This window comes from Dendrobates tinctorius, unplaced genomic scaffold (genome assembly GCF_039654945.1).
Source record: "Dendrobates tinctorius isolate UK_male_01 unplaced genomic scaffold, ASM3965494v1 ptg000163l, whole genome shotgun sequence".
NCBI lineage: Eukaryota > Metazoa > Chordata > Amphibia > Anura > Dendrobatidae > Dendrobates > Dendrobates tinctorius.
The window spans coordinates 8,245,194-8,257,265 of NW_027361830.1; the positions used below are offsets into that span (position 1 = coordinate 8,245,194).

Consider the following 12,072-nt stretch of genomic DNA (forward strand, 5'->3'; position numbering starts at 1 on the left):
TTGATCATCAAGCAGTATACGATGACTTGGGTCCACATAAACAGCTGCCAGAAAAATTTTATTTTCCAATAGCTTTGTCTTTCTCCGTTTTCATTGAAGCAGAAATGCCTTCTGCGATTAAACCTCCTTTGGGACAGGCAAAATAGCAAGTTCTTCCACTCCCTTATGAAAATGCCAGGAGTTAAATCCTCAGCTTGTAATTTTTTAGTCATGGTAAATGGGTGATTAAGCAATTCCTTCAATTTAGCCACCTGTGTCCATTGACCTTCATTTAGGGTTACCTTGAGGGTTCGCCATATCTATAAGAAACGGTTTTAGTTCAAGAAATCGCTCAATCATTAAATAAGTGCTGCCCCACCGAGTGGCTTGTTGGACAATTGCCCCTTTCCTAGCACGTCTCTTCAATTTCTTTGTCACAAACATATCGAACATTGATGGCAAAATAGTTCACTCTGTGACGTGTGCAGGCATCCATTTTAAGAAACATGAAGCGTCTTTTGAGAGTCTTTAAGATCTTCCTTTTACAGAGAGCACATAATAATCACCTACAATATTAGCATTAGTTACTTTCCTGTGTGTAAGAGATGAGCAGTAGTACTTTCTCCAGCTCGGGGCCCAGGAATCAGATCCTGGGCAGGAACCCCTCCCCCTCCTCTTTCTGGTGAAGACAGGACAGAGGAGGGGAGATTGCCCCCTGCAGTTTGGAGCCAGTGCAGGATGGGAGCACTGTAGCATACAAGTGAGTTTTGATAGGTGCGTGCCCCTGCTTCTAGGGGGGGGGGGTCAGCTGCCCCTCGCTGGCTATGGCCATGATTCATACACAGCGTTTTTGCAGTAAAATGCAGTGACTCTGGGCATCCCAGCAAAGTCAGTGGGTTTCAAGATATGACATTCAGACATATCGTTTTGTGAGGATCCGTTTTTGGGCTCAAAAACGGATCCTCACAAAGAATGAGCATGTCAGTTTGTGCAGCGTTTTTCTAATCTGCTTTTGCTACTGAAAACATTATCTGAGCTCAAAAACCTTTCAGGTGATGCGGTTTTTTAAAAAGCTGATCTGCTTTTGCAGCTGAAAAACGTATCCTCAAAAAACACAGGAAAAACGCTGTGTGTGAATGTAGCCTTAGATCAGGAACAGAACAGCCATTTATAGGACATTTCATAACTTTCCCAAATTCCTATGAAAAAATATTCAGCACATTCTGCATTGAACTACTGTACCCAATTTATTAGATATTTTAGGAGTCGGACCATTTTATACCGACTCCACCAAAATGAACTCCGACTCCACAGCCCTGGAAAGCATTTCACTGCCTGGTTTTAAGCAATGTTTTACCTCAAATAATCAGCTGTATCTCATGCTGTCCTGTCTGTGTACTCTTCTTCCTCCCCTGCCCAGGAGCTGCGGTATGATCAGACCATGTTCCTGCACAATCAGACACAGCCATTACACAGTACACAGCAGGGGCACATTTATAAGATTATCTCAGCACAGGAACATTTTCTGTAAACATATCCAATTGTGGAAATTATTATTATTCCAAGATGTATTGATTTAAAATGAACTTTTGTTCTTGCAGAAAACCTTTTTAAGGGTATGAGGACACGATGGCCCCAACGCATCAAAGTGATTATAGGTGTAAAGTTTTGGTGCAACACAGAGCTGCACAAATATTTTGTAACCTTTTTCTGTTTTCATGACCGTTTCTCCCATCTCCTCTGAAATGGGCAAAACTGGGGCAAGACGGATGTGCAATGATTTGTCACTTTTTCACCGCCTATGGCTTCCAAAACTGAGGAACGTCCAGCACCGTTGACCTGTCATTTCTTCTGGCAGTTTCCACTTGGAGGCTGTGACTATTTTTTATCTAGACTTTAGAAGACTCTCTTGAGGAACCAAACCCAGGCGGTATTTTCCAGAAGTGTCTTTTGCTTCATAAGCGAAGTGTTTGGGTATGCTGGCGCTAAAAGATGTGCATGTATCCTAGTAGTAGACGTCTCCCGGGCTTTATATTAGCATGATGGCTGACACGTGCGATACCTAAGTGTCAGCTTCCAGCTTTCAACCATATTCTCTGGGTCATTCCTTTCTCACTATTTACACAAGTCAGACATCGATCAGATCAAAAGTGCGTCCACCATCCACTCTGAACGTTTGCTCTTCTTAGACCTCGTCTCATGTTTCAGAATTCTATTGCGTTCCTCAGCGCTCCTCTTCTGGATTAAAAATGACACATGCGGAGAGTAAAAGCGGCACTCTTACTCTAATGGAAATGCTTTGTAAGAGTCGCAGACTAATGTTATATACAGTCATATGTAAAAGTTTGGGCACCCCTATTAATGTTAACCTTTTTTCTTTATAACAATTTTGGTTTTTGCAACAGCTATTTCAGTTTCATATATCTAATAACTGATTGACTCAGTTATATTTCTGGATTCAATTGAGGTTTATTGTACTAACAGAAAATGTGCAACCTGCATTTTAAAGAAATTTGACCGGTGCAAAAGTATGGGCACCTCAACATAAAAGTGACATTAATATTTCGTAGATCCTCCCTTTGCAAAAATAACAGCCTCTAGTCGCTTCCTGTAGCTATTAATGAGATCCTGGATGAAGGTATTTGTGACCATTCCTGTTTACAAAACAATTCCAGTTCAGTTAAGTTTGATGGTCGCCGAGCATGGACAGCCCGCTTCAAATCATCCCACAGATGTTCAATGATATTCAGGTCTGGGGACTGGGATGGCCGTTCCAGAACATTGTAATTGTTCCTCTGCATGAATGCCTGAGTAGAGTTGGAGCGGTGTTTTGGATCATTGTCTTGCTGAAATATCCATCCCCTGCGTAACTTCAACTTCGTCACTGATTCTTGCACATTATTGTCAAGAATCTGCTGATACTGAGTTGAATCCATGCGACCCTCAACTTTAACAAGATTCCCGGTGCCGGCATTGGCCACACAGCCCCGAAGCATGATGGAACCTCCACCAAATTTTACTGTGCGTAGCAAGTGTTTTTCTTGGAATGCTGTGTTTTTTAGCCTCCATGCATAATGCCTTTTTGTATGACCTAACAACTCAATCTTTGTTTCATCAGTCCACAGGACCTTCTTCCAAAATGTAACTGGCTTGTCCAAATGTGCTTTTGCATACCTCAGGCGACTCTGTTTGTGGCGTGCCTGTAGAAACGGCTTCTTTCGCATCACTCTCCCATACAGCTTCTCCTTGTGCAAAGTGCGCTGTATTGTTGACCGATGCACAGTGACACCATCTGCAGCAAGACGATGCTGCAGGTCTTTGGAGGTGGTCTGTGGATTGTCCTTGACTGTTCTCACCATTCTTCAATGCCTTTCTGATATTTTTCTTGGCCTGTCACTTCTGGGCTTAACAAGAACTGTACCTGTGTTCTTCCATTTCCTTACTATGTTCCTCACAGTGGAAACTGACAGGTTAAATCTCTGAGACAACTTTTTGTATCCTTCCCCTGAAAAGCTATGTCGAATAATCTTTGTTTTCAGATCATTTGACAGTTGTTTTGAGGAGCCCATGATGCCACTCTTCATAGGAGAATCAAATAGGAGAACTACTTGCAAGTGGCCACCTTAAATACCTTTTCTCATGATTTGATACACCTGGCTATGAAGTTCAAAGCTCAATGAGGTTACAAAACCAATTTAGTGCTTCAGGAAGTCAGTAAAAAGTAGTTAGGAGTGTTCAAATCAAGAAAATGATAAGGGTGCCCATACTTCTGCACCGGTCAAATTTTGTTTAAATGCAGATTGCACATTTTCTGTTAGTACAATAAACCTCATTTGAATCCAGAAATATAACTGAGTCCATCAGTTATTAGATATATGAAACTGAAATAGCTATTGCAAAAACCAAAATTGTTATAAAGAAAAAAGGTTAACATTCATAGGGGTGCCCAAACGTTAACATATGACTGTATGTTTAAAATGAACTAGGATTGTATCTGCATTTGACCGCAAGCAGTTCAACCTTCCATAATGTGAAGTCAAGTAATTCTGTAGATTTTAGTTTTGTTTTGTTTTTTTTTTGTTTTTTTGCCATGTCTGAAATAAGATATTGGTGGAACCCCGGGGGTAGTGCACATTGTTAACAAATTGCAATTGATATCCAAACAAAAAATGTAAATGTAATAGAAAAGAGCTGAAAATATCATGAAGAAATGTCTGTCTTCTACCGAGCCTGATCGTGTAGTCTTTAGTGAATTAATCCTGACTGTTTTGTCACTTATGTTTCAGGAAAGCCTAATGGAGCTGGCATGTCTGATAGGACTCAGCTGTCTGGAACGTACAATGTACGGAAAAGGAAGATGCAGTTACCTGTAAACAGGTGGACAAGACGGCAAGTGATCCTTTGTGGGACCTGTCTGATTGTGTCATCCGTCAAGGAAAGCCAGACTGGAAAGATGCACGTTCTCCCTCTGATAGGTGGAAAAGTATGTATAGATCTTTCTCTTATGACCCTGCCTTGCATGAAGCTGACTAGTCAGCTCTTTAGAGCAATCTACAATTGAGTGTTTGGATCTTGTGTTCACTGAGGATTACTGTGAGCTATAGCAGCCGCCTGATCTTTCATGCAAACTGGATAGCGCTGTCGTTGTGAGTTCGAGTGCAGTGTGACGGGCTTAACCAGGGGTTTAGCGTAAGGATTTTTGTGGGGCCCGTACCTGGAACTACAGCAGAGCTGTCTGTTGCTCAGTCAGTCTTGCAACAGAAGCCACTGGGATGGCTGTGGCTGCAGCGGAACCTTCCCTCTGATAGACCTTGCGTGGGAAAGGAGCCGGGGAACCCAAGCAGCCCAGAACAGATGCTGCAGCACGATGGGTAACGCGAGGAGAGGAAAATTTTTTTTTTTTTTTTTTATTTTTTTTTTTTTACACTAATGCAGGTTCAGCAGCCATTTGTTTGATGGCTACTACATCTGTGTCTTTATGCTTTATTCCAACAGCAAGTTGAAAAGGTTGCAACCAATTTACGAACTCTAGACCATTCTGCAATTCACCAATCGTAATTTGTTGATTTAAACAGGTCCTGATTTATATGGGTGCAAGAGATTGGGGTCCCTCATTACAGACTCTAGCACACACCACTGGTGATCACGCACTTCATATGTGAGGTGAGGGGTAGGAGACCAAATATTATGTGTCTCTTGATGCTCTGACCAGGCATTGCCTCATTAGCAGAAAATACATCATTTTGAGGTTATGTTGGCTTTTTATTCAAAGTTGCGGTCTTTTTATAGAACCCCAATTCCAAGAAGTCGGGATGCTGTGTAAAATGTAAAAAAAAAAAAAAAAAAAAAAAATTGGGATCTCTAATAGCCAAATGTTGTTCCCAGAACATAAGTCACAGATCAGAAGATGAGTCGGATATTTCTCACACACCACAGGAAAGTTGTGACAGGGCTGCTGTTCTTGTCTGATCTAGGTTTGTAGCTGCACCACAGTCCTGGGTCGTTTTGCCAGATTTTTAGTTTCATAATGCGCTAATTGTTTTCTTTTGGTTCGAGGTCTGGGCTGCAGCCGGCCAGTTCGTAAGCGGAACTTTCTGTGAAGCCATGGTGTATGTAGTTTAGCATTGTCTTGCTGATATGATGAGCCTTCCCTGAAATGGACAATGTCTGGATGGGAGCATATACTATAAAACCTCTATATGCTCCGCATTGATGATGCCTTTAAGGATGTGCAAGTTGCCCATGCCATAGGAACAGATGGAACTCTGTTGTGAACTCATTTTCTGGTCTGCCACCGATTTCTGTTGAGGGAGCTGGTTGTGCTGACAGAGGAGTTGAGTTCTCTTTCCAGGCTCCCTCTGGTGGTGGCAGGAGGTACTGAAGCTGATCTAATTAACAGAGACCTGCCACCTGATAATGAGGATGAGGATTGGACATCTGGAGTCACAGACTGGATTTAAGACAGCCGACTCTCTATTCCCATGCTGGCGATTTTTTTTTTTTTTCCTGCCTCCTGAGGTCTTAGTTTCCAGTCCAGTTCCTGCCTTCTCAAGCTAAGTGTTCTCTGCTAATGTTCACATTTGGTTTAGTCTATTCAGTTTTTTGTGTGGTCAGCCAGCCCCGGCTGGGGCTGTGCTGAATTTCCATTCTTACGTCACTGTATGTGCCAGTTTGCTTTTTGTCCCTTATTAGATTGGCCTCTTTTTGCTCTGTTCTCAGAATATGCCAGAGTGCTGATATAATGGGAGAAGTCTAGTGACTTCAGGGTTTTTTTTGCTATCAGAAGTGTTGGACATTTTTGCAGGGTTTTTTGGTGTGATTGCAGACAGTATCTTTCCTTTTCTGTCCTTTCTAGTTAGTGTGGGCCCCATCGTTTGCTCAGCCTATTTTCCTACCTGTGTTTGTGCTTTCATCTTGTCTCACCGTCAATACATGTGTGGGGACTGTCTATTCCTTTGGGGTCTGCTCTGGAGCAGTTTAGATTTCCCCTTTTCTTGCTGTAGGCTTATTTAGTCCTCCGGCTGTGACGAGGCGTCTAGAATCATCGTAGGTACGCTCCACGGCTACTGTTAGTTGTGTGGTCAGGATCAGGGGTCTGCAATCCGTGTAGTTACCAACCTCTCTGGTTTTTCTGTGACTTAGCTTGGTCTTGTTTTCCTCCTCGGTGACCCATTCCTAACACAACTCCATACCATCAGAGATGCAGGCTTTCGAACTGTGTTAAGAAGCTGGATGGTCCTTCTTCTTTAACACGATGTCCTGCATATGCAAGAGGAAAAAGTCCTGAGCCCGTGCAGTGGTTTGCAATGCCGAATCATGCCTGTTTTTAATGCAGTACCACCTAAGGGCCCGTAGAGCACAAGTCTCTGATATTGACCGTCGGCCTTGTTCCTTGTGCACGTGGGTTTCTCCAGTAAATTTCTGAATCTTTTGACATTATGTACTGTTGACGGTGGGTCTTTGTAATTTTACCTTTAACATTTTTCTGAACTTGTTCCAGATTTTTTTAGATGCAGTTATTCAGATTGGTGAACCTCAGACAATATTTTCTGCAGAGAGACTGAGCCTTTCTAGCATGTGTGCAATCACACATTCTTTAGTATTATCTTAATTTAATTTGTCTTAAATGAAAAAGCACAAGAGAATGAAGCAAAAAGCAAAACATTGTTCATTTCACACAAAACTCCAAAAATGGGCCAGACAAAAGTATTGGCACTCTCAGCCTAATACTTGGTTGCACAACCTTTAGCCAAAATAACTGCGACCAACCGCTTCCGGTAACCATCAGTGAGTTTCTTACAATGCTCTGCTGGAATTTTAGACCATTCTTCTTTGACAAACTGCTCCAGGTCCCTGATAATTGAAGGGTGCCTTCTCCAAACTGCCATTTTTAGATCTCTCCACAGGTGTTCTATGGGATTCAGGTCCGGACTCATTGCTGGCCACCTTAGAAGTCTCCAGTGCTTTCTCTCAAACCATTTTCTAGTGCTTTTTGAAGTGTGTTTTGGGTCATTGTCCTGCTGGAAGACCCATGACCTCTGAGGGAGACCCAGCTTTCTCACACTGGGCCCTTCATTATGCTGCAAAATTTGTTAGTAGTCTTCAGACTTCATAATGCCATGCACACGGTCAAGCAGTCCAGTGCCAGAGGCAGCAAAGCAACCCCAAAACATCAGGGAACCTCCGCCATGTTTGACTGTAGGGACCGTGTTCTTTTCTTTGAATGCTTCTTTTTTTCTCCTGTAAACTATGTTGATGCCTTTGCCCAAAAAGCTCTACTTTTGTCTCATCTGACCAGAGAACATTCTTCCAAAACGTTTTAGACTTTTTCAGGTAAGTTTTGGCAAACTCCAGCCTGGCTTTTTTATGTCTCTGGGTAAGAAGTGGGGTCTTCCTGGGTCTCCTACCATGCAGTCCCTTTTCATTCAGACGCCGACGGATAGTACGGGTTGACACTGTTGTACCCTCGGACTGCAGGGCAGCTTGAACTTGTTTGGATGTTAGTCGAGATTCTTTATCCAACATCCACATAATCTTGCGTTGAAATCTCTTGTCAATTTTTCTTTTCCGTCCACATCTAGGGAGGTTAGCCACAGTGCCATGGGCTTTAAAATTCTTGATGACACTGCGCACAGTAGACACAGGAACATTCAGGTCTTTGGAGATGGACTTGTAGCCTTGAGATTGCTCATGCTTCCTCACAATTTGGTTTCTCAAGTCCTCAGACAGTTCTTTGGTCTTCTTTCTTTTCTCCATGCTCAAAAAGGGGAAGAAGGTGGACCCAGGCAACTATAGGCCCGTGAGTCTGACTTCTATACCAGGAAAGATCTTTGAACAAATTATTAAACAACATGTATGTCAATACCTGGATAAGAATGAAGTGATTAAACAGAGTCAGCATGGGTTTGTAACTAATAAGTCATGTCAGACTAACTTAATTTCCTTCTATGACGGTATCACTGATTGGGTGGATCAAGGAAATGCTGTCGATATAGTATATCTTGACTTCAGCAAAGCATTTGACAAAGTCTCTCATACAATTCTTATTGAAAAAATGACTAAGTATGGAATGGACAAGGCAACTGTTAGGTGGATTCATAACTGGCTTAGTGATCGGACCCAAAGAGTGGTCGTAAATGGCTGCACATCCAGTTTGAAGAATGTTTCAAGTTGGGTACCACAGGGCTCTTTCCTGGGCCCTGTATTGTTCAACATCTTTATCAACGATTTAGATGAAGGAATTGAGGGTAAACTAATTAAATTTGCTGATGACACAAAGCTAGGAGGGATAGCTAATACTAGAGAAGAGAGAGAGAGGATTCAAAAAGATTTAAATAAACTGGAGAAGTGGGCAGCAACTAACAGAATGGTTTTTAATGGAGAAATGCAAAGTACTACATCTGGGCAATAAAAATGAAAAAAGCATATACAGAATGGGAGGAATAGGGCTAAGTGACAGCACATGTGAAAAAGACTTGGGTATACTAATAGATCACAGACTGAATATGAGTCAACAGTGTGATGCAGCAGCAAAAAAGGCAAATGCAATTCTAGGATGTATTAACAGAAGCATACAGTCTAGATCACGTGAAGTCATTATTTCCCTCTACTCCTCTTTGGTCAGACCTCATCTGGAATATTGTGTCCAGTTTTGGGCACCACATTTTAAAAAAGACAACAAACTGGAGCAAGTTCAGGAAAGAGCGACCAGAATGGTGACCGGTCTGCAAACCCTGTCTTATGAGGAAAGGTTGCAGGATTTGGGAATGTTTAGTTTGCAAAAGAGAAGACTGAGAGGAGACTTAATAGCTGTCTACAAATATCTAAAGGGCTGTCACATTGTAGAAGGATCAACTTTATTCTCATTTGCACAAGGAAAGACTAGAAGCAATGGGATGAAACTGAATGGGAGGAGACACAGATTAGATATTAGAAAAAACTTTTTGACAGTGATCAATGAGTGGAACAGGCTGCCACGAGAAGTGGTGAGTTCTCCTTCAATGGAAGTCTTCAAACAGAGGCTGGACAGACATCTGACTGGGATGATTTAGGGAATCCTGCTTTGAGCAGGGGGTTGGACCAGATGGCCCAGGAGGTCCCTTCCAACTCTACAATTCTATGATTCTATGTGGTACACACAAGGACACAGGACAGAGGTTGAGTAACTTTAATTCATGTCAACTGGCTGTAAGTGTGATTTAGTTATTGCCAACACCTGTTAGGTGCCACAGGTAAGTTACAGGTGCTGTTAATTACACAAATTAGGGAAGCATCACTTGATTTTTCGAACAGTGCCAATACTTTTGTCCACCCTCTTTTTTTATGTTTGGTGTGGAATTATATCCAATTTGGCTTTAGGACAATTCTTTGTGTTTTTTCATTTAAGACAAATTAAATGAAGATAATAACAAAGAATTTGTGTTTGCAATCATTTTCAGGAAGAAACTGAGTATTATCTGACAGAATTGCAGGGTGTCAATACTTTTGCCCACAACTGTATATTCTGTCGTGAATAAAATGGCTCTAAGATTTCCAAATCGTTGCATTCTTGTTTTTTTTATATATTTGCACAACAACACAACTTTTTTGGAACTTGGATTGTAGATTTGTATATTTAGAGGGATATGGGCAGGACCTTTTGCAACAGCCCTAATATTAGTTTAGAGTCTAGGGGATTACGGTTCTAAATATCTCCTTATGTAGGTTTTGTGTTCTTGCAACAAAATTCAAGTAGTCACATTGTCTTGTAATATGGCCTCACAAGGAAGCTTTGGCGGCAGCCAGCACATGTGCTGTGTACTTAAGCCTGTACGTTCCACATCTCTGCACATGTGCTGGTCGTTCCCAGGACTGCCTTGTGATCAGACATCAACACCACTCCACTTGAAACAAATCTTAAGAAATGTTCTGCAAGTTATTCCCTCTTGTAAAATAATGTGTTGGTATTTCTAGCATAAAAAATATTTAAAATAAATTGTTCAACTTTGCAAAATTGCCCAGCCCTACGTGTTTTTCATTAATAATGACTGATGGCTAGGTGTCATTAACCTGATCATGTTCAGAAAACTTTAAAAATTGGCCAAATGCTGAGACTTCATGATGGGATTAGCGTGTGAGACACTTTTTTTCTTGCGTACAGTGTTGCAAACCTTCCACTTCTGAAAAGTTTATCAACAAAGTAGCCTTAAAGGGGTAGTCCAGGTTTTTTTTTAAAAAATAAATGGCTGCAAAGCACCTACCTGACACATCACCTGCTGCACCAGCACTGGCTCCTTGGAAGTCCATGCCATGTTAGCTAGTCCTGAAGTGATCTGACTACCCAGACCTGCAGCCAATCACTGGCCTCAATAATTTTGACGACCGTGTCCCCATCAGCACTGAGGCCAGTGATTGGCTACCACCATCAGGTTTGGGTAAAAGAATGTGGTCACTTAAGCTAACAAAAAATGTCAGGATCACCGCCATGATGGCCATGGAGCGGCAATGATTTTATCATGTTTTCTCTGTGGGCAGTTGTTTAAAATCCTGTAGAAACTTTTAGGCAAGCCAAATGTATGTTAGAAATTTTACATGAACAAGTAAGGTCTTATCATTCTCTGCCTTAATCTGTGCCCAGCTGGGAATGACAAGTCAATGTATAGTTAAGGCCCCGTCACACATAGCGATCAGCGACCAGCCCCCCTGCCGGTATCGCTGATCGCTGCAGGAAAGGCCAGGACTTTTTTTTTGTCGCTGGTCTCCCTCTGACCACCACGCATCACTGCGTGACAGGCAGGAGACCAGCGATCTGCTGGTAACTAATGTACACATCGGGTATCCAAGGGACGTGCGTCCCTTAGATACCCGATGTGTACGTTAGTTACCAGCGCGCTGATGCAGGGAGCTGGTAACTAACGTACACATCGGGTATCTAGAGACGCACGTCCCTTAGATACCCGATGTGTACGTTAGTTACCAGCTTCCTGCATCAGCGCGCTGGTTACTAAAGTGCACAGCGACGCCGGGCGCTCGGCGTCGCTGTGCTGATCGCTGGTGAAGCTGTCTGACAGCTCACCAGCGATCACATAGCGATTCACCAGCGATCCTGACACATTGATATCGTTGTCAGGATCGCTGGTGAGTCGTTATGTGTGACTCCAGCCTTAGGTGGTCATCCTTATCAGGGGGCACAGCTTCAAATAAGACTACAAAGTAAGGTGAGAATGTTCATCATTGGTTCACAGGACGTGATGTCTGGGGGGGGAAAAAAAATCTTTGCGCTCGTGAACTTTATCTTGAACTCTGGATAACCCCCAAAATGTTTAGATGTAAATCTTCTAATTTCCTTAGTGAAATTTTGCACAATACTTTTGAACAGAAAATGTGTATTGTTTCACATCTCCCCCATAAAGCAGCTCTTGTACCGGCAGTTTAGGATGTGTTTTTAACTACTAACTATCAATATATATTTTGTTTTTTAGGTTGAAGAAGTAAAAAAACATCAGCACTGCTTGGCGTTCAGCTCTTCTGGACCCCAGAGTCAGACCTACTACATTTGTTTTGATACATTCACAGACTACTTGAGGTGGCTCCGACAAGGGTCCAAGGCAAGTA

General features: G+C 42.3%; 1 protein-coding gene across 1 annotated transcript in view; it reads left to right on the plus strand.

Annotated features, from left to right (window-relative positions):
• The window catches only part of PHLPP1 (PH domain and leucine rich repeat protein phosphatase 1), a 127,222-nt gene that overhangs the window by 51,756 nt on the left and 63,394 nt on the right, over positions 1–12,072 (plus strand). Inside the window, exons 2-3 of the mRNA XM_073550183.1 lie at positions 4,266–4,462; positions 11,940–12,065. Of these exons, the coding sequence (XP_073406284.1) occupies positions 4,266–4,462; positions 11,940–12,065 (323 nt within the window). The remainder of the gene's footprint in view (positions 1–4,265; positions 4,463–11,939; positions 12,066–12,072) is intronic.